The sequence below is a fragment of the Columba livia genome, chromosome 1 (assembly GCF_036013475.1).
Source record: "Columba livia isolate bColLiv1 breed racing homer chromosome 1, bColLiv1.pat.W.v2, whole genome shotgun sequence".
NCBI classification, from domain to species: Eukaryota; Metazoa; Chordata; class Aves; order Columbiformes; family Columbidae; genus Columba; species Columba livia.
In genome coordinates this window covers 149,192,911-149,214,329 of record NC_088602.1, presented here as the reverse complement: position 1 = coordinate 149,214,329, position 21,419 = coordinate 149,192,911, and the positions used below count along the sequence as shown (strand labels likewise).

The following is a 21,419-nucleotide window of genomic DNA, read 5'->3' as shown; positions in this document are numbered from 1 at the left end:
TCCCAAATGTAACGTTGTGGGACCAATAAACTTAAGATACCTCACTCATTAGTAGCCTCATCTAGATGTTCCTGCTCTGGCAGGGGGATTGGACTAGATGATCTTTTGAGGTCCCTTCCAATCCCTAACATTCTGTGATTCTGGGAAATGTAGAGCACAGTCTTCCGTTTATACTGATATGCATCGGTTCTGTCTAAAACAGAAAAGAAGATAAGTATCAAACACAAGCTTTTGGCTTTTTTCAGAGGCTCCAAAGATCCGTCTACCAAGGCACTTAAAACAAACCTATACTCGAAGAGTTGGAGAAACTGTGAATCTTGTGATTCCTTTCCAGGTAAGAATTAAAAACACTGACAGGAAAACACTATTTTTCCTTATATTGCTACATTTTAACTTCTTTCTGTGTAACTTGGATTGGCCAGTGAGTTAACTTAAGCAGAAGGGGAAGCACACAGAAGTATACAGGTGCTTTCAATCTTTTGCCTTGACCTCTCAAAAAAATGATGCTGAGCCGATCAATGAATTGGGTAACTAGCTTAGACAGGCTCATTTGTCATCTGTCATCCAAAGGACATTCATAAATCCTCCCAGTACACATTACATGTGAGATAAAGCCTAGCAAAATGCAAAAAGGTTACACTGGTAGAAGTTGATATGATATCAAGGTTGGGACTGTAGCATTTAATCTTTTGCTTGTCTTGAGAGAGGAAAAGGGAGGGGAAGAGTGGGCAGAGTTTCACTGTTTCCTATAGAAACTGCAACTGTAAAATCCCTGAGATCACAGCTCTAATCTGACTTTTTCCAAGGAGATATCACATTTTCCTAGAGCATCATCTTAACCTTCATTCCCATACCTTTACAACAGTGACTGCCTATCTACCTTTATTCTTTATTCTTTAGTCTTTATTCTTTAGTCTTTAGTCTTTAGTCTTTAGTCTTTAGTCTTTAGTCTTTAGTCTTTATTCTTCTGAATACAAGAATTGTGGCAGAATTAATTTCTATTTCATCTCTGTACACCTAAAGATCCTGGGTGAGCATAATCAGGCTTCTACAAGGCTGTTAAAAGCCAAATAAAAGCTTGATCAGCAATACACTGCAAGACACTCTGCTCTTGAAAAATTAAAGGGATATTCTCTGGTTGCTCTCTAAGATAAAGCATTCCAAAATGTGTGAGATTACCCTTTTGGGACAGCATTTGCAAATTGTTTACCTCTGGAAAGCAAATTCCATGGTAAAGCAGGGGGAATTCACTCTGATTTAAGTACCTAAACTGGGCACTATTAGGCCCATAAAAACAGCACACAAAATATGTCAGTCCAGACTGCGCAACAACTATTCCACCTGCTTTTGCAAAGAAATAATAGAGTTTGGGATCCCTGGAGGTTTAGTCCACTGCTTTCCTCTTTCACTGGCAGTGTAGAGAATGTAGGCACTTCCAGAGGGTGAAATATTTTGTTCCGTATTTTCTGGCTTTGTTTTATTTTTTTTTTCTCCTTTTCTTTTAGAAAACTGGAAATCATCAAATTTAGTCATAAAGTTAATTGTCCAATTTAGCCATAATTTGCTGCATTTTATGTGAATTAATATGATTGCGTGTCAAATGCTGTACGATTTAATAAAGAATTCTCAGTTTCTTTCAGGACAATTTTTATTTCCCGTTTGGAGAAAGAGGGAAAAAAACCTTGTTTTCTCTCCTATCCTTTTCTCTCCAAAAATTACATACACATTGTTTCCTGGCTTCTTACAGGGAAAACCAAGGGCAAAAGTATCATGGCAGAAAAACGGTTCTCCAATCGACAAGAACCAAATCAACATCCGCAACACTGAAAATGACACCATCATCTTCATCCGAAAGGCAGAAAGGAACCACTCTGGAGAATATAACATGAAAGTGGAAGTGGAGAACTTGGAGGACAAAGCTACAATAGATATTCAGATTGTTGGTATGTTTTGAGAAACAGAAATAAATGCACATCAGTGAAGCAGATTCTGGCCATTCCAAGGCTATAGGAAAGCATTCAGAAAATCCCCAAAAGCATCTTTCTCAACAGTGATATCTCTCCATGTCCAATTACTTAACTATAGATTTGTGGTCTCTAAATATGCTCCCTATACAATGGCAGGTGCTTATTGGAACATGTCAGTCTCTTTTTTTCATTGTTAAGCTTGTCATGTTCTTGTCTATCCAGGATGTAAGCCTTTTCCCATTGAGGGTATCCCAAGAGAGAAATGGGAGTAAATTCATAGTAACTTTGTCATATGTGTAATGTGGAAGAAATCATAAACTTTGAACGCACATGAAAGTAGGAAAAACAGACCAGAAAACACATTCACTTTTCATTTTTACCAATCTATTTCTTTATATATTAGGCAAAACTGGTAGCACAGCCTTCATAATGATTGTTCAACTTTGTCTTTTAGGAGAACATCTTGAACTGGTTTTAAGTTTCACAAAATACCATGTCTTCATTCAATTAAAGAGCACATGTATATTAGAAGCCATACTCATATAATGGTCAAGTTTTGCATAGTTCTGACATGTCTTAACTTCATAAAGTTTTATTTTACAACCTCAGCTTTCTTTTGACATTGCTTTTGACATGTGCATGTTGTAAGAAAGAGAGAAATCAAACTAAGTGGAAGATGTATTTAGAAAAGAGAGAGAAAGTAAACAGTGGAAAATGTCAGCTGCCATATTTTTGTTACAGATCGCCCTGGCCCACCAGAGGTTGTAACTATTGAAGATGTCTGGGGAGAGAATGTAAATTTATCATGGAAGCCACCAAAAGATGATGGTAATGCTGCCATTACTGGGTACACAATTCAAAAAGCAGATAAGAAGAGTATGGTAAGTTACAAGGAGATTTTTAAAAGGCTGATGTACTCATGAATTCTCCTTTGAAAAATAAAAAGCTTTACATGTTTAAATCAATGTAGGTGGACAAAGCATTGATTAGACAGTGCTCAGAAAATCTGCAAGGCATCTCTAAAAATTCTAGAAATCTTCTGTTCACTCTATCTAAAGCCTAAAAATGGAAGTGTTTTCAGATTATGCCAAAGAGAGGACTAAAAGGAAAAGGACAGGTGGATTTGAGGGAAGTAATTCTGCTTTATTTCCTTTGTCTCAGTAGAGAAAATAAAACCCAAACATACTAAGTTTGAAGTCAGTAAGTTGCTACTAGAACCAAAATGTCGTGCTATTGCTTTTAAACCTGTAATATCCCATTGTGTAAGTCATTGCCACTCCTTACTACCCATCGCAAAATGGTACATGTGTAACTTGTAAACTCCTTTGAGACTTACAGGTGCAAAGTGCAATATAGAGATGTTAATTATTTTCAGTAAACTAACATGAATTTTACACTTCCTTGAAAGACAATAGCTGGATTCTTACAGTTAACACTTACTGTAAAGTCAAACACTGGAAATCTAGGACAATATTTTAGGATTTGCGTTATCTAAGGGAATCTTTTGTCACTTCCCCTCTCCCCCAAACTTGAATATGTTGATCTCCTTCACGTTCTGATGAATTCATTCTTCCTGTGCCACTATTTCTCTTCCCATTCTTCATTTTTTCTTTTGCTTCAGACTGTAAGAAGAGATGGTCTCTGTACAGTGACCAGAACAATGATGTCCCATCTCTAAATTACTGTGTTAAGGAGAAAGCAACAATAGCAGCGTCTAGGGTCCAGTGTGTCACAGATCATTTGGGGTCATACTGTTCCCATAGCCTCTGTGGTGTTGAATTCTGCAATCATGGCCCAGCTTGCCTTTTACAGATAACTGTTTCCCGAAAGGCACTTTGGCTCTTAAAGATTACCAGATATCAATGGAAACTGTGGCACAGGGAACTCAGCACAAGTTCATCTTTGGGAAAGCAAGAACACTACGTAGGGCAGAGTAAAGAAAAGCAAAAACATTGCTGTGGTCATATTGTACTTTATATTAATTGCATTTTTTAACATTATACTCATTGATCTCAGTTTGTTATTTAGGTATTGTGTACTAGGATAGAAATTACATGTCCCGTTACTGCTGCAAGACTAAAGTGCCAAAAGCCACCTCTTCGTTTGAGTCTCTTCTGATCAGAGAGCCACCTGCATAAAATTACATTTCTCATGAACACTCAACCTGTGGAACAGGGAGCAGATTAGTGCATTGGCCTCTTCTGAGGACATGTAACTGCAGAGCAGTACGTGCCACTGCTTTTCTTATTTGCAGCAGTACCTTCTCTGTCAGCAGCATGCACTAGGAAGAAAGGAGCTTGCCTGGCTTTACACAATACAACCTTTGTAATATTGGATTTCCTAAATCAAATCCTCCAAGCTAAGGAAGTGTAACAGTTCAGTAGGGTTCACTTTCCATGCGGCCTTCACTGCTTAGCAGTGAGCTCCATGAGATTCTCATTGTCACTCATTTCAGACAGAATAAAGAATTATTGCCAACCTCACTTTTTCAATATCCATCGATGTTCTCTTAAAAGAAAAATCTTACTCCCACAAGCTTGATGATTCTCCCAAACAGTTAATGGCTGAGAGGTGCAGAGCGCTGGGAGGAAGCTGACTCTCTGTGTTTGTGTCTTTCAGGAATGGTTCACAGTAATGGAGCACTATCACCGCACCAGTGCCACCATCAATGAGCTCGTCATAGGAAACGAGTACTACTTCCGAGTCTTCGCTGAAAACATGTGTGGACTCAGTGAGGACGCAACGATGACCAAAGAGAGCGCTTTGATTGCAAAGGATGGTTAGCTAATTATCTGTTCCTTGTCAAAAGGGAAGGGTGTGTTCAGAGCCTGTAAGGTGATTAGAGGTAAAGGCCATATCTCTAAAGCATTCAGATGCATCCCTAGCTCCAAGACAGCCAGGACATTTCATATCAAGATGTCTTGGTTTGTCCACATAGTTCACAGTTGTGGGTTTTTTTTTAAGTGAGGGTGGGACATTTTTCCCACGTTCTGACATTTTCTGCAATCTTAGATCTCCTACTCATGTCATCACTGGCAGGTCTAAGGCAACCAGAAGTGGACTTTTAGTGCTAGGTCAATGGTTGAACTCAACAATCTTAACCATCTTTTCCAAACAAAACAATTCTATGATTCTATGCAAAGAGATGGAGAAGGAGTGAAGAAACAGTTTTGCTAGAAGCAGTGGGTCACTGCTTCCCAGTGGAGACTTGGCAGCAGCTGTACAAGTGCTCCTGCCCATTTCAGGCAGGATCAGAGAACCCTGCTTCACATCTCTTGCAGGTGGAGATGGACAAAATCTGATTCTGCAGTCAGAAATCCTGACATGTCAGAAATAGTCCATTTGAAATGGTACCGTAAACTTTTTAAAAACCAACAACAAAAACGACCACCTGCTCCTTTATGGAAGGGAAATTCAACAAACGGGTGGTTTAAAGGAAGAAAAATCAGTCCAGATTACCTCAGTTTGTCTGAAAGAAAGGAACACCTGACTGCCATGATGCAGAGAACAGACAACCTGTAAAAACCATAGTGACAGGCTGAAGGACTGGAGGCCGGGAGTACTAGATCCCACTTCCATTATTAAAAAGAAAACAACTGCTCTTTTAGAAATGGGACCATGAGCAAAACAAGGGCTATAGAAACTGTTTTTCATCACTGCTTATTTGCCCTTGTCATGCGAGCACGTATCAGGCCTCAACCGCACTGAAGTCAGCACGAGAGCTTAGATCATATTTCAGTGAAGCAAAGATGTTTAGTGATACCTGTGCACATGAACAGATGTCATTCTGTCCAGCTGTTTTAAATGCCAGCTTAGTTTGTGAGTGAAGATGATGCATTGATGGTAACTTTCATTGCACAGCAGGGAAAAAGCGGCAGTGAAAAACTAGATTTTGCTACCATGTTTTCCTTGTACAGGAAGTATATCCATTCACATATTTGTATTGTTAGTGCAGTGTATGAAGCAGAAAGAAAAATGTGGGTTTTCAGCTACAGAGCCAGTTTGTAGTCAGAACAAACTGTGAAAAGTAATCAGCAACAGAGTGAACACAGCCTGTGAAGACAAGCATCCCACAGTACATCAGACAGGATCCATCCTGTTCTCTAACATGCAGACAAAGACAGAGAATAAATGTTTGTTATTTTGTATGCCACCTCTCAGGAAACAAAGACGACCTCTCAGACATCTACTCTATAGTATGACCAAGGACTATGGTCACTTCCCAGGCTCACTTCCAGCCTCCCCTAAAGGTGCAATTACCAGCATTAGGTCGCTAGCTAAAGTGGTGCCGATGAGAACAGATTCAGACTTTTGCAGCTTTTTAAGATGCACGGGTATTTAGATACACGTCAACACTGTTTTTATAAATGCTTTCTTTATTTCATAGGTAAAGTCTACAAATATCCAGTTTACAATGATTTTGACTTCAGTGAACGGCCGTTGTTTACTCAGCCTCTAGTCAACACGTTTGCTGTAGCTGGTTACAACGCGACTTTGAACTGCAGCGTTCGGGGCAACCCCAAGGTACAGCACAGCTCGTAACAGTATCAGATAAAACACAAAAGACTTTAACCTGACACTGAAAATTGTGGTGCCATTTTTACTATTTGCCTCACAAGCCAGGCTGAAGGCAAAAGGAGTCATGCGGGCTTTAAAGAACACAAAATAGGACCTGCTTATCTGTGATATAGGCATTTTAATAGTTACTAAAGCCACAGATAACTCAGTGAAAGGGCAGAGCCTCAGGAAATGCTGGGCTATACTGGGACCGGCACTGACAACAGCTGTACAGTTAATATATCAGTACATGTTGTTACTAAAATAAAGCCATAATTATTCTATAAAAATGCAGGAATACTCCATGGACCATGTTAGTTCTCAGACCCACTGTGCAATGCATCTTCCAGTTTCTTTTGAATTGTCTTTTTGTGATCTGTTTTCTGTTGTGAAAAACTGAACTGACAAGTAAAATACAAACTCAAGAGTGTTTAAGAACATGTTTTCTACTCACTCTTCACAGATCGTGACTGTTCTGTGTGCAATACTGTGTAAAAACATGCTTTTCTTATTGACGTAGAGTAACTGGATGTCAGAAGCTATTGCTGAATGTTTGCTACCACTACAAAGCACCTCATATTGATAACAGGCTTATACTTAAGACTTTAATAACGTGATAGGAGCTGCACTGAAAAAAATCTTACTTGAAAACAGATGCATGATGCAACCCGTGTAAAAGAGATAAAACATTTAAGTTTATAGGTTTGTGCATGTGGGTGTTCTTTTCTTTTTACCACAGCCCAAAATAACCTGGCTGAAAAACAAAGTTGCTATAATGAATGACCCAAGGTACCGAATGTTCAGCAACCAAGGTGTCTGCACCTTGGAGATCCGCAAACCCAGTCCCTATGACGGAGGTACTTACACTTGCCGAGCAGTCAACGAACTGGGAGAGGCAGAAGTTGATTGCAAACTGGAAGTGAAAGGTAAGGCATTTAAACCATTGCAAATGTGCTGTTTTCTGAACACGAGCTACACAGGAGTCAGACGTATGCAAGGCAAATGTAAAAGGGAGTTCAAACAACTTTTTTAACTTTCCCAGGTGAAAAATAATAGCTTCATTAAGACAAAATAAAATATATTGTTTTCTTGGTTTTCTATTTGAAAACCAACATGCTGTGCTTGTGCTATCTTGTCCTCTTTTTTCCCTGCACACCAATTAGCACCTCCAGCGAATGCAAGACTTTTTCCACAAGTGACCAAATGGTAGACTACACCTCTTAGAACTATGCCGCTTACCCAAAAAACTCTAGTAAGACTCAGCCATAAAATTCTTTGGGAAAATATTAAAAAAATCATCTTGGGTAAGAGACAGATATCTCTGGAGGAAATGGCAAGGGGAGAAGGAGAGAAGGAAGAAAGATTTGTTCAGCGTAGTCTTTGTCTGCCTTAAAGTTACGTATGAAACAAACCAAATATTTGCTTCCAAGGAAAACTTCTTAATGTAGTTTGTTAGCAAATGTAGCAACAAGGACACAAGCTAGTTGATACAATTGCTGTATTTCCTTTAAGAACAAAGTAATCAAAACCATGGTCTTTGCAAATACAGGGAAAGAGGACAAAGTAGGTTACCCTTCTACAACTGAAGACATATTTATTTTCATTAATAGATACATTTTCTGAATTCCAGGTAGTTTAGCACTGATTAGGATATCGTGAACAGCAATAGGATTTGGATTGGACTACCAATGAATAATCTCAGGCGCATATTTTCAGAAAATTACCTCCTAGGGAAAGACAGGGTCATATTTAGCTGGACTGACTCCCACCAGAGGCTTTTGCTGTGAAATAAGCTAAGTATTTCTGAAAAAAACAATTTCAGGTTATAAGTAAGGAAAGCTGCATAAAGCAGCTGATAGGAAGTGTCTAACTCAGGAATTTAGAGGGAATTTAGGGTACCTGAATACGGTCCTAATTATATTATTTCCATCATGCTAGTTCATAATGAAAACCATAATATTTAATATCCTTTTGGATTGCATTGTGTTTATTTTGGATTTCACTTTCCGTTTTCTGATGTATCTTGTCCCGCAGCTCAAATCTGCAAGCAAGAAGCCACTGCAATAAATGTCGGGTATATGAACATTTCACTAATATAATGAAAATGTACATAATATGTTTCTTCATTTTCACGATTTATTTTTAAGACACTGTGTCTAAAGGTGATGTCCACATCCTGGAAGTATGATCGTTTTCCTTAATCACAAGCAAACTCTCTATTTCACAGTGGAACAGAAGACCTCATCATGTGAGAAGGCTGCTTCATCTCATTTTTTTTATACTGAAAGGCCAAGCTTCTTTGCTGTTTCATTAAACTTCCTAAATCCCTAAGCCCTAAAGTTCTCATGCACATTTACATTCAGTTGTAACTTTTTAGTCTTCAGCACATTGCTTGTAGTACAACCAAATACTACATTTTAAATACAAGAAGCTGTTCATTGCTGTCCTTTGTTTCACTGTAAAATATTTCTAAGATAAGACACAAATTAACTAATATCTCTCAGTTTTAGGAAGTCTAAACTCCAAATGTTGCCATGGGTTACATATTATTCTTCAGCAATTCCCTTTCCAGCTGTTGTGAAATACAGGTGCTTCTGTTGATCTTGGAACTTTTTTTTCACTAAATATCAGGATGAATTAGTTTTCTATTTTTGAAGTGTAAGACAAGCACCATGTTTTCATTCAGGTGCTCTTTTAATACACAACATTTTCCAAGAATATTTTCAGAAGAAGTGGAGGCTACTCGGTGTTAGTGTGGAAACATGTTTGCTTTTGGTCAATACTGATGGGGAATTTAATTTCTTAAATTTATGAACATTTATGGGCTGGTATCTGAAATAGGCTGAAAATCAATTAGTCACTTAGAAGCAATTTATCTAGGAAAAAAAAGCTACAGTTCTGTTCATTAAGGTGTCTACTAGGAACAGCTGAGTTGACATCCCTGAGGATTTTTGCTAACAAATGTTTATTTAACTTTTGCAGGTCCAGTTTTCTGAGTACTGCTCTGAAACAGAGAGCACATGATCTACCATCTTCACAGGCTTCCAGGCCTGTCACATTCTTTCCATAATGGAAAAATTAAATTAAACATTAAAACAAAAAAATTCTATCTGGCAACACAGCAGCAAACATTTAGGGTAGAAAAGTGTCAGAGAAGTGAAGCACTAGGGCAGATTTCCTGCAGAGGTTGTAGAGCCTTTGATACCAAGAGCCTTAAGAGCAGGTTAGAAGGTTGACAGCTGTGCAATTTGTTAGGATTATGATATGCATTAAATGACATTTCAATGTTATTTCCAGTTCTTTGAGTCTGAGATTTTGACTCAGTTCTTAACCCAGTCAGCATACCCTAGTACCTCAGTCAAATTCAATTATCACCCTGCCCCAATCATTCATACCACAGGAAACCCTGGGCTTTGTATCGTGTTCTGAGGGTTGCATTAATCAGTCTATCAGCTGGTTGCAGCACATCCTATGGTCTCAATTACCCTGGCACCTTGTTTTGGGTTTGCAGTTAAACACACCTTTGCCACAGTGAGAATGAGGCTGACAGAATTACTCCTTTTAGACAAGATTCAGTTCATCAATGCTTTCCCACCTCTAAACAAAACCTCCTACATGCACTGATTGCGAAAGGCTTGTAGCACAGACATTTCTAGAGTCAAAAAGTTTTCTTTCTTCTCAAATAAAGTAATATTTACTTTAAAAGCTCAACTGAAAAAAAAAAAAAATGAATACTATACAATAGACATTTTGCTCAGAGCAGTACTTTAACCTGGAAGAAATCTTAAAAAATGCAGGCTGTTCAGACCCCACCTGGACCGTGTGCTGTTCCTGTCCTCTTAGCTATGTGATGGGCTGCTTCATTAACCTAAATACCACCTCCCCTAGTTAATAGTTGGTTTCTGAACCCAATCTGATATCAACCATTACCTGGTACAGTCCCACTCCCTCCCACCAAGCCTCGTATTGTGGTTCTATCCCAAGGGTTTGGTCTGTGAGTGATCACTCTTGCTGAGATTTCTCCTTCCATCCTGGCAGATTTAGCCATTACTTCGGACTCCTTTTTGAATACTGCTTAGACTAGCAAATTATGGGGCTTAGATACAGCACAGCTGTTGGAAGGGGGCAGTGCTGATGCTCTTAACATGACAGGCACTTCAGCTGATGAATTCAAAGGGAATAGGATTAAGTAAACACAGCAGCTGCAGCTTGGCAAGCCAGGGTAGGCTTAGGGTTTGCTATATGATACAGACAAACGCAAATGAGTATTAAACAGCCAAAGCATAAAACATAATTATGTCTTATTTCACTTTTCTATTGATTTATGTGTTGAATTATCATTCTCTTAAGTTTCCCAGCCTGTTTGTTCATTTAGGAGGGCTCTGCAGATGACTACTCATCACGGTGACACACAGTTGTGGATTTCTGACTCACTGGAAATAGATTGCAGTGTGTGTTTATGTGTGTGTGTGTCTATGTATTCATATGTATAGCTTTAAACTGGTTCAGCTTTACTGCAGCAAGTAACAATCAAGTTCTACATTAATAAAATTATGAGATACAGATTAATATTGCTTGAATAAAACCAACAGGCTCAAGCCTATGCTACCCATTTGGTGAATATAGCAGCTACAGTGCTATCCCTACAGATCTTTGGATAGTAAGTCATGCTAAAGAGATCTATGACATGCAACAGTATATATTGCAGTAAGTGAATTTTCCTTATGTTGGCTAGAATTTCTTTCATCCTTATACTTCTCAAGTGTTGGAGATCTGAAATTTATCATGCATATATATAAGCCCAGTCCTAGGAATGCCATAGAACTACTCAGAGAACAGTCTAGAATTTCCAGGTTTGCGTAGTATTTGAAAAACTGAGTGGCTATGAATACTCTATGAATGCTATCATTATGCTACAATTTTCTACTTTTTTAGCCATTCACTTACCGTGTTTTAGTACTAAATTAAAACCCTGGTGGTTACTAAACTTAATGCACATTTCAAGAAAAACAATTAATTATGAGCACAATAAAGATAAAAATAAAAAATTCCTATTCCGTCCTCAAAAAAAAGATTGCATTTACTGATGTTATTTCAGATGTTATTTTATTCCTGTGTTTTCAGTTTTGCTGAGCAAATTTAAAGATGGCAGTTATGTGAGCTGTATGTACAATGGCTTTTTCTTTGTAAAAATAAAGGTGCTGAAAAAAGTCAAGCAACATATCTTATGCAAAAGGATAACTCCACCTCATATATCTTGAAAGATGATGCATACACGGAATCTAATTATATATGTCACATACAGAAAATTCAAAATATATATCAGGTTTTAGGTAGATCCATAGCATTGTCTGTGAATTTTCATTATTTGCAGTAAGGAACTGATTCCTTATCAGCTTCACTGAGGTCAATTAAAAGGTTCAGTTAAAGCACCTTGCTTCTTTTATAATGAAACGAATGTTTTTGGAGAATGTTTATCTTAAGAGCAAAATCACGGTTGGTGATCACTTTAACAGGTTGACGATAGCAAAGATTCTGTATAAGAAATATTAAAATATAAGGTGTTAAGATCAACTGGGAAGAATTTCAAATGCAAATAAATACCACTATAAATATTCTGATTCTGCAGTGATATATCAAGGAGTAATTAACCCAGGAGAACCATTCTTCTTGGCGGGGAATAATCAGGTTTATAATAAGCATACTCCCCTGGACATTCCATTTCATTCCCTTCCTTTCTTTCCACATGCAACGCATTTTCTGCATGCAAAGTGTGTATTTAGTTGCTTTTTAGATTAAACTAGCTAGTGTCTCATGGCATACAATGTCTATGTCACATGAGCAAAGAAGGCCAAATTAATCAAGAATATGGGTATTTAACATCTGAATTAAAAAGGTTTTAGACATATTTCTGCTGTGTCACTGGGCACAGAACTACATGTACCTATAAAGAATTTCTTTAATGTCTATGAGTACCTTAGACCAAAACACTTAGACATTTCCAAGGAATAGAAATTTGAAAAACAGCTCTCAGCTTGTAGAACTGTTGAAAGAACAGAAGTATCATAAAGTTATTTACTGTGCTTAGAAGACATTCTTTATGACAGCATTATAGTCTTTGGTTACAAGTTAGTGCTGAGAGTGACTGTCCATGCACTTACATGCAAGTCCAGCTTGCACTACAGAACCTAGGGAAGAAATCTTGATCCAATTGAAATCCATGTGTTTTTTTTTCTTACAAGCATATAATTTTACTTCATTTCCTCTGGGGTTTACTTTAAATTTGGGTTCAGATGTTTCATAGAGTCAAAATGTTTAATTAAAGGTAAGGGCTCCTATAAATAGCATGCTTCAAGTAATGTAAATGTGGATATGTAACAAAGTACATACTTTAGTGCACAGGTAGGTTATTAGTCTGTACTTGATTATTTTGCCTTATAGAGTTTCAACATATATATATATATGCTTCAGTGTTATGTGTGTGCTTTTTTTTCCCTGGTGGAAAATACTATATATATATATGTGTTAGCTTCCTTGAAGCTACATTTGGAAACTTTTATCATAAATGTCATTTGCATTATTTGGTTCCAATCTATACTTTAGACTAATTACAGGAGTTATAGTTACTTGTACATATTAATATAGCTTTTACATATTAATGATAATTTTGAAGTGGAACTGGATCCCTACCTTTTACTCTTCATGTGCTTCTATTCCTATATATTTTACATGACTAAGGATTAAAACATCATCCTGACATAATTGTAAGCATAATTTCCCTCAACATTTTCTCTCTACTTTTGTGTTTGCGATTAAATTGTTACTTCTCTTTCTCTCTCTCCCTTAGTTACACAGTAAGGATTTTTGAATGTATATTGTCATCTAAGGTAAGCTTTCATATGGTTCTTGCATATGAAGCTTATGTCTGTTTACAGGTCATACAATGTCTGCCTAGTATGGCATGATTTTCATTATGCCACTTAATGAAAATGTCTTTTGAAATGAGTAGCATGATAGTTTTAATGCATATAAAACCAGATTTTTGTCATAAAGGCTTGTTATTCTTCTTAGCAGTACATCCCACTACTTTCTAACAGTGTATGTTTCAATTGAATTTAACAATGCATGAGTTAGCATTACCAATTAATATGAATAAAATGCAAGTAATATAAGAGCATTTTGCATTTACAGTCAGTTATTTTCATATAGGAGTATACCTCTATATCAATGAAATATTTATTCCACAGCTAATTTCATTTTAAAACGAATGATTCATATCACAACTTGCACTACATGAGTTGAAAAGAATGCCAAAACGCATGCTTTTTTTCGTCTGTATTGTGCATCTACCTAAGGTCGGCAGCGAACAGTTCTGCAACAATGACGGCACAGTCCATAATCGCTAGTAACTAATAGCACTTCAACTGGATAATCTTTGTGTTAATAAAGGTTATAAAACGTTGAAATCTATACTCAGGGTAAATGCTATATGTAAGTATCAGCTCAGTTGCATTTAGCTGAAGCATTCAGAAACAGTGATATCTTCATCCAGGCAATGTGGTTTTGCTTTAAAGATTTTGGTGTGTTCCAGAAAAAGCTGAGAAGGTAAGTGCAGTTATCAGTGGGTGGCTTTGCAACTTGAAGAACAAAACACTCATGTAGATTTGTAAAAGGAATAGTAATGGTACGTAGCTTTCTTACACCTTGAGAAAAGTCGGACTCTAATGTTTTTAGCAAAATATTTATCTTTTTCCAACTGTTTCTCCCAAATGTCATTTGATTTCAACGAAATTAGCAGAAATACTCATGTGTTTTGTTTCCATGACATTTTTTTCAATGGCATGAAATTGCACTTCTAATTTGGATTATTTGTATAAAATTACTACTTCTACATCACTGGGATCTGGCATGCCCTGGTGTACTTCTCTCTACATACACATTTTTCTGGGCACTGAAATAAATATTTTGTTCTGGATTGCTAAAATTATCAAATGTTCTTCAAAAATCTTTTGCCTTGCCTCTTTAATCAGAACACCAAATTAAATATTGAGTGCTTCCAATGGCTTTCTTATAAGCCCCGGTTTCTACTACAGCAGTGATGTAAAATACGTTTGGTTCAGTTTTTTACTCGCGGTGGCTGAGCCACAGTCAAAAGGCACATCATAGACCTAAAGGGCTGGGTATGGTACTTCTGATACCTGTTCAGTGAATATTGACTCCACCCAGCATAAAACTGGAATATGGGGGGGGATAAAGAAAATATCATTTTACATATGTCATCCAGCTGTTATTTTCAAGCAACATGGTAAATATTTTGCTAAATACTTATAAACCTTTTGAATGTCTCTGCATGTTTTCCAAACTCATCATTGTCAGGTGTTGCTCCCTCTGGGCTGACTTCCATCTCTGACTATACTCCACCCAGGCTGATGGAAATCCAGCAGGGTTATTTGAGGTGAAGCTTATCAGATTATTGCATGGAGTGAGAGAAATGACTGAATAAATGACGTGCTAGAAGTGAAATTCACCCTGCACAAGAGGACAGGAATGTTCTCTGTAGTACGGAGATTAAATAATGGTTAATTCTTGTGCTGGACTTTTGAACAGGGATGAATTTTACCCCATCTCAAAATGAAGTATGCAACAGGGACCAACTAAATCTTTATCACTTACTCCAGGAAATAAAGGTACAAAGCTCTTGCTCCAGGGACCTTCAAACTAAAGACTGCCTTATTCCTTGTTTCTAGGTGGGCTTTCGTTCTTCAGACTATTGATGGATGGAGTGCCTCCGCATATCATTGATTCATATATGCGTGAAGTGCAGGCAGACAAAACTGAGGGGAAGTGAGAGTCCGTCCACAGTGTTTCCTCCCACTGCGCTGGAAATTGGTAGCAGAATTACAGCATTTTAGTTCTTGCAATGTCAGAACAAATGCGTGGTTGGGAATTTTCTTTTTTCCTTTCTTTTTTTTTTTCCTTATTTGTTGTTTTGTTTTCCCTACCTGCTCTTACTGAAAAGAAAGAATACGCATGGATTGTTTTGGGGTTGAAATTAAATGAACCGAAGACAACACACGTTTTGTAATGTTCAGCTTTATTTTCTGTTTGATATTGTGTTCTGATTTTTAATGAGGAAAGAGGAGAAGCTGTGTAATAAACACAAGGAGGCAGTCAGAGTTTGTTCTCAATGGTACAAAGCATATGCTTCTCAGACTGGAAGTACATGGATTAGCCAGTAGCTGTGCAATAAGACCCTTGGAATATATACCTCTTTGATAATGTATCTTATTCACCTGAGAATGGTTTAACAGAATATGGTTTTACTATAACGTAATTAATACATATGTACTTAATGAACATTTAAGCTGAACATATCTTCCTTTAGAAGTTTTGATTTCCTAAATCCAACCCATCAGTCTCTCAACTGAACTGAAATTGTTTTATTTAATGTACAATAAATATGAAGTGTTTAAGATCTATCAAGTTCTTGTTTACTATTTTTTTATGGTTTTTTTCTACCTTGTTTTACCACATTTCTTGTTTAATTTCCAAATACTGTAAAGCAGGAACATGAGCCCATCAACTGAGTGGCAAACAGCATCAGCCCAATGGACTTACATTTTAAGATACATGACACAGAATGTGGCTGAAAGCTAATGCTATAGATACCTGCAATTTTTATCTATATGTTTTCAATATTTTAAATATATATATTTACATACTGTAAATGCCAACTGTGACAGCTTTCATCATGTTGCTGTAAAAGGCAACAAGAAATGTGTCTATAAATACATTAGCAACCAGAGGAGGGCTAAGGAGAATCTCCATCCCCTGATGGATGTGTGGGGAAACACAGTGACAGAAGATGAGGGAAAGGCTGAGGTACTAAATGCCTTCTTCACCTCAGTCTTTAATAGTCAGAACAGTTGTGCTCTAGGTACCCAGCCCCCTGAGCCAGAAGACAGGGATGAGGTGCAGAATGAAGCCCAAATAATCCAAAGGGAAATGTCTGGTGACCTGCTACACCACTTGGACACCCACAAGTCTGTGGAGCCAGATCGGATACACCCAAGGGTGCTGAGGGAGCTGGCAGAGGTGATCACTAAGCCACTTTCCATTATCTATCAGCAATCTTGACTAACCAGGGAGGTCCCAGTTGACTGGAAGTTGCTTAACGTGATGTCCATCTACAAGAAGGGCCCGAAGGAGGATTCAGGGAACCGCGGGCCTGTCAGTCTTACCTTGGTGCCAAGGAAGGTCATGGAGCAGATCATCTTGAGTCACATCACACAGCACATGCAAGAAAACCATGTGATCTGGCCCAGTCAACATGGGTTTATGAAAGGCAGGTCCTGTTTGACCAACCTGATCTTCTACGACAAGGTGATCCACCTAGTAGATGAGGGAAAGGCTGTGGATATTGTGTACTTAGACTTCAGTAAGGCCTTTGACACTGTTAGCACAGCATTCTCCTGGAGAAGCTGGCAGCTCATGACCTGGACAGGTGTACTCTGTGATGGATAAAGAACTGGCTGGAGGGCTGGGCCCAAAGAGCTGTGGTGAACGCAGTCAAATCCAGTCAGCAGCCGGTCACAAGTGGTGTTTCCCAGGGCTCAGTATTGGGACAAGTTATGCTTAATCTCTCTATCAACGATCTGCATGAAGTGATTGAGTGCACCCTCAGCAAGCTTGCGCATGACACCAAGTTGGGTGGGAGTGTTGACCTGCTGGAGGGTAGGAAGGCCATACAGAGGGATCTGGACCAGATGGATCATTGGGCTGAGGCCAGTTATATGAGGTTTAACAAGGCCAAGTACCGGGTCCTACACTTGGGTCACAACAATCCCAGGCAGTGGTACAGGCTTGGGGAAGAGTGGCTGGAAAGCTGCCTGGTGGAAAGGGATCTGGGGGTGTTGATTGACAGCCAGCTGAATATGAGCCAGCAGTGTGCCCAGGTGGCCAAAAAGGCCAACAGCATCCTGGCTTGTATCAGGAATAGTGTGGCCAGCTGGACTAGAGAAGTGATTGTGTCACTGTACTCGGTCCTAGTGAGGGTGCAACTTGAATCCTGTGTTCAATTTTGAGCCTTTCATTGTAAGAAGGACATTGAGGTACTACAGAGAGCTCAGTTCAGAGAAGGGCAATGAAGCTGGTGAGGGGCCTGGAGCACAAGTCTTATGAAGAGCAGTTGAGGGAACTGGGGCTGTTTAGCCTGGAGAAAAGGAGGCTGAGGGGAGACCATATCGCTGTCTACAACTACCTGAAAGGAGGTTGTAGCATGGAGGGTGTTGGCCTTTTCTCCCAAGTAGCAAGTTATAGGACAAGAGTAAAAGGTCTCAAGTTGCACCAGGGCAGGTTCAGATTGGATATTACGAAAAAATTCTTCATGGAAAGGGTTGTCAGGCATTGGAACAGGCTGCCCAGGGAAGTGGTGGAGTCACCATTCCTGTAGGTGTTTAAAAGGCATTTAGAGAGGTTCTTAGGGACATGGTTTAGTGCTAGAGTTAGGTTATGGTTAGACTCGATGATCCTGAGGGTCTCTTCCAACTGAAATGATTCTATGACTCTGGATCCACCCCCTTCCTCAGAAATTCGTGGAGCTCTTATAGGCATCATGCTAAAAAAGGGACTCAGACCATATCATTAGTGATTTACTGTGCAAAGTAAAAATGCCTTAGATAAGGTAAAATTACTTTTCCAACTCTAACATCATTAAATTCCAAGTATTTCACGAGTCAGAGTGATTGCAAGTCTCCAGCAAACTCTGAAGCATGTGAGATACAAGGTCACACGTAATTTGCCCAGGCTGTCAATCCCCTATTGCCCTGTCACTTATTTACCAGTTCTCACTCTGGCTGTATAGAGAGGGTAGGTTATGTGCTTACTGACTAATGAGGGATCTCCAGTTATGGTTTCTAAAGAAAAAGGTCTGCTTAGACCAATGGTACAAGTAGGACATTACAAGATGGTTATGTGACGTCAGCGCATTTTCAAACATCCAGCAGTCAGTAATTATGCAATAACAAAAGAATGTGTTACTATCAACTCCCACTGCTGAACTAATGGGTTTTTTTTTCACTTGAATTACCACTTCTTTCACCTCAGGCATCAGAAGATCTCACTTTTTAATGTAAATCTTACTTGCTCTGAGATCCTTTTTCTTCCTTCTCTTCTTTGTGATTTCTTCTGTGCTGCCACCTGAGCAAGGAATCAACTCTCCATTCACAGTGATCCTGGGCACTGCACCTTCCTCCCCTCCCCCCATTTCACCCTGCCCTGCCAGAATCAGTTATCTCCTACACATTCATTCACACTTGCACATGAAAGAAGGCAATGTCTACTAAGAAGAGGATTCCACAAAGGATTAATAGTTTCTCTTTATTCTGTATCTCACCAGTGACTCTTGTCTGCCTTCATCTCTCTTGAAGCACGGAAGCCTGTGGGAGAGGGTCAGTTTGAATATATGCAATGCAGGTTTAAGCTTTAAGCACTTAGGCACATGGCCCTCATTTAAAAGAATGTCTGTCTGTTGAGATATACTATAGTCGCCACAAAAAGCAAAAAATATTTTCAGTTTGTGCTTTTCAGTAAGGCAAAGAAGATGTGCATGGTTACCCGTGCTCTGCATACAAAGATGTTTATACCTTCAAGCTTCTGTATCTGTCTGCCTCCTTAGCCTTAATATACCATACATAATAACTGGGAAGCCAGCATAAATCTCAGCTTCTGTAGGCTCTCTGCCGATGGAATTAGCTACTCTAATTTCTACCAGATGCCAGCAGTGTTAAAAGACAAGCTGAACTAAGCTACTTTTCGCTGTGTGAACAGTAGGTGTTCTATTCAGGTGCCCTTAATTCCTTCCCAGTCACGCTGCCCAGCGTTTGCCTGTCCCTGGGGCTGGAGATTCACCACAGCGATAGGAACTGCTGGGTATCGAGCCATGGGTGGAACTGAAATGAGTGGGCATTAGTGTGCTATAAATTAATACTCTCACTAATTGTGCTGACTGGCCAAGCTTCTGGATGAAAAAATAATTGAAAATGACTATGAGAGGAATGATAGGATGGGGTGGGATAGGCAAGGAATTTGTAGATCTAAAATGGGCTACAAAACCTTTAATAGAAAATAACAAAAGATAAAGTTTTTATTTTTGATGGGTTGCCTAATGGGATTCTCCAGGGGTGGTGTTTGATAGATGAAATAATGTGTTCAAAATCACTCAGTTAAGAAAATGCTAATGAAATCTGCAGTTAATACCAGGTTGGGAGAATAAAGACATAGCAAAGGTAACAAAAACTAGAGGCAAAACAACCTAGAGAGAATACAAGCAGAAGAGCATCATGCTGTAGAAGATATGGCCTAATGCTCCCAGTAAGAAACTTCTCAAAAGTCAGCTCACACAAATTTCCAGGAAATCAGTGAACCTGAAAGAGACCTAACAGTAACAGAGGACAGCAAATAAAACCTGCTCATATGAGAGAAAGTAACCGCAAAATACAAAAGCTCCAGGAAAAGTGAAACTAGCAGTGCTTGTATGGCTTACGGTTGTGTACCCTGATGTGTCATTGTATGTGAAACCAGTTTAAGTCTTCAGCTGGTTGCATTATTTGTATTATCTGTTTGCTATGTATACTCTCCATCAACTAGTACACTCTGAGGTTATAGTTCAGTAGGATCTTTCACGAGGATTCTCTTTTCTGCCCACTTCCACGTATCTGGTAGGAATGTAGTATTTTTGAAAGCTCTGCCTTGGTGTGTTCAGTGTGAATTACACAGGTCAAGGAAAGTTATTACTTGGAATAAGAAGGCAGATTACACATGTATACACATACGGATACACACACACAGGAAGAAGAACCAATGTTAATTAAAAAAAAAAGGGGGGAGGGGGGGAAGGGAGGAGGGTCTTTTTAAAGAAGCCAAACGAAAATATTTTGTCTTCTCTTGGTTTGTTCTCCAAGCCCATGAAAGGGCATCTGGTATATAGATGCTAGTGTTGTATAAATGTGGATCCATTCTCAAATTGCTGTATATGGAGCTTGATACAGGCATTGTAGTTCCCCATTTGCATTGAAATGTCATGGCCAGTGCCAGCCCACTTTTCCTTCAGTGAGAACAATCTCACAAATATAAAAAGGGGAGAACTACATGCAAATCTTTTCAAGAATGCTTAAATTGGGATATGCTGTTTATAAGGAGGTCTTTACTGACACTCAGAAATTTTTAAAAGTATTCCTTTAGAAAAAAAATCAAGCTTCCTGTACCTCTTTTAGGAAAAAAATGTATAATATTGCTGGCTTTTACAGAGTATTGTGAAGGGAGACTCACTTTATGAATGTCTTTTGTTGCATTTTGAGATTCTGGAGCAAAAGGCATTCTATTTTAAGCACAGTGTACTTACTGTCACTTGATTTTCATGGCCTGCTTTCGTGACTGACAAGTAAAGCTGCTGCTTTGCTGAAGCAGAGAGCATTTGGAAGCAAAAATGCATCCTGAATACTGAAGAAGCACTGGAACTCTAAATGCACTGGATTTCAGCTCTTTTTTTTTTCTTGTTCTATGCCTTGTTGCTGAATACTTTTTAAATTAAAACAAACCTTCCCCAAGCTGAGTGATAAATTCAGTAGTGAACCTATTTCTTCCTCTACTTATTTGGCCCTCATTTTCAACACCGTTTACCTCCCCCTCCCTTTTTTTCCTCTATCTTTTGCCTCTAATTACTTAAGTTCGTAATTATGAAATGAATGCAATACTTATCTAGTTATAACTCTTATAATAACAAAAAATGTTTTTTCCTCTTGGTATCACAAAGAGCTTGAGCAATCCTTCACAGTATCACAGTATCACAGTATGTTTGCGATTGGAAGGGACCTCAAAAGATCATCTAGTCCAATC

At 38.6% G+C, this 21,419-nt stretch overlaps 1 protein-coding gene across 26 annotated transcripts in view; it reads left to right on the top strand.

Moving 5' to 3' along the window:
- The window catches only part of MYBPC1 (myosin binding protein C1), a 75,611-nt gene extending 59,608 nt beyond the window's left edge, over positions 1–16,003 (top strand). For 14 of the 26 annotated variants that reach the window (XM_065037626.1, XM_065037635.1, XM_065037617.1 and 11 more), the window contains 7 exons: positions 246–334; positions 1,748–1,943; positions 2,709–2,848; positions 4,587–4,746; positions 6,355–6,491; positions 7,264–7,450; positions 15,272–16,003. In XM_065037626.1, the coding sequence (XP_064893698.1) occupies positions 246–334; positions 1,748–1,943; positions 2,709–2,848; positions 4,587–4,746; positions 6,355–6,491; positions 7,264–7,450; positions 15,272–15,372 (1,010 nt within the window). In that variant the 3' untranslated portion in view covers positions 15,373–16,003. Of the gene's footprint in view, positions 1–245; positions 335–1,747; positions 1,944–2,708; positions 2,849–4,586; positions 4,747–6,354; positions 6,492–7,263; positions 7,451–12,153; positions 12,213–13,371; positions 13,412–15,271 lie in introns of all 26 variants that reach the window. The other 12 variants (XM_065037699.1, XM_065037610.1, XM_065037669.1 and 9 more) reach the window with 2 other exon arrangements.
- The last annotated feature ends 5,416 nt before the right edge of the window (positions 16,004–21,419 follow it).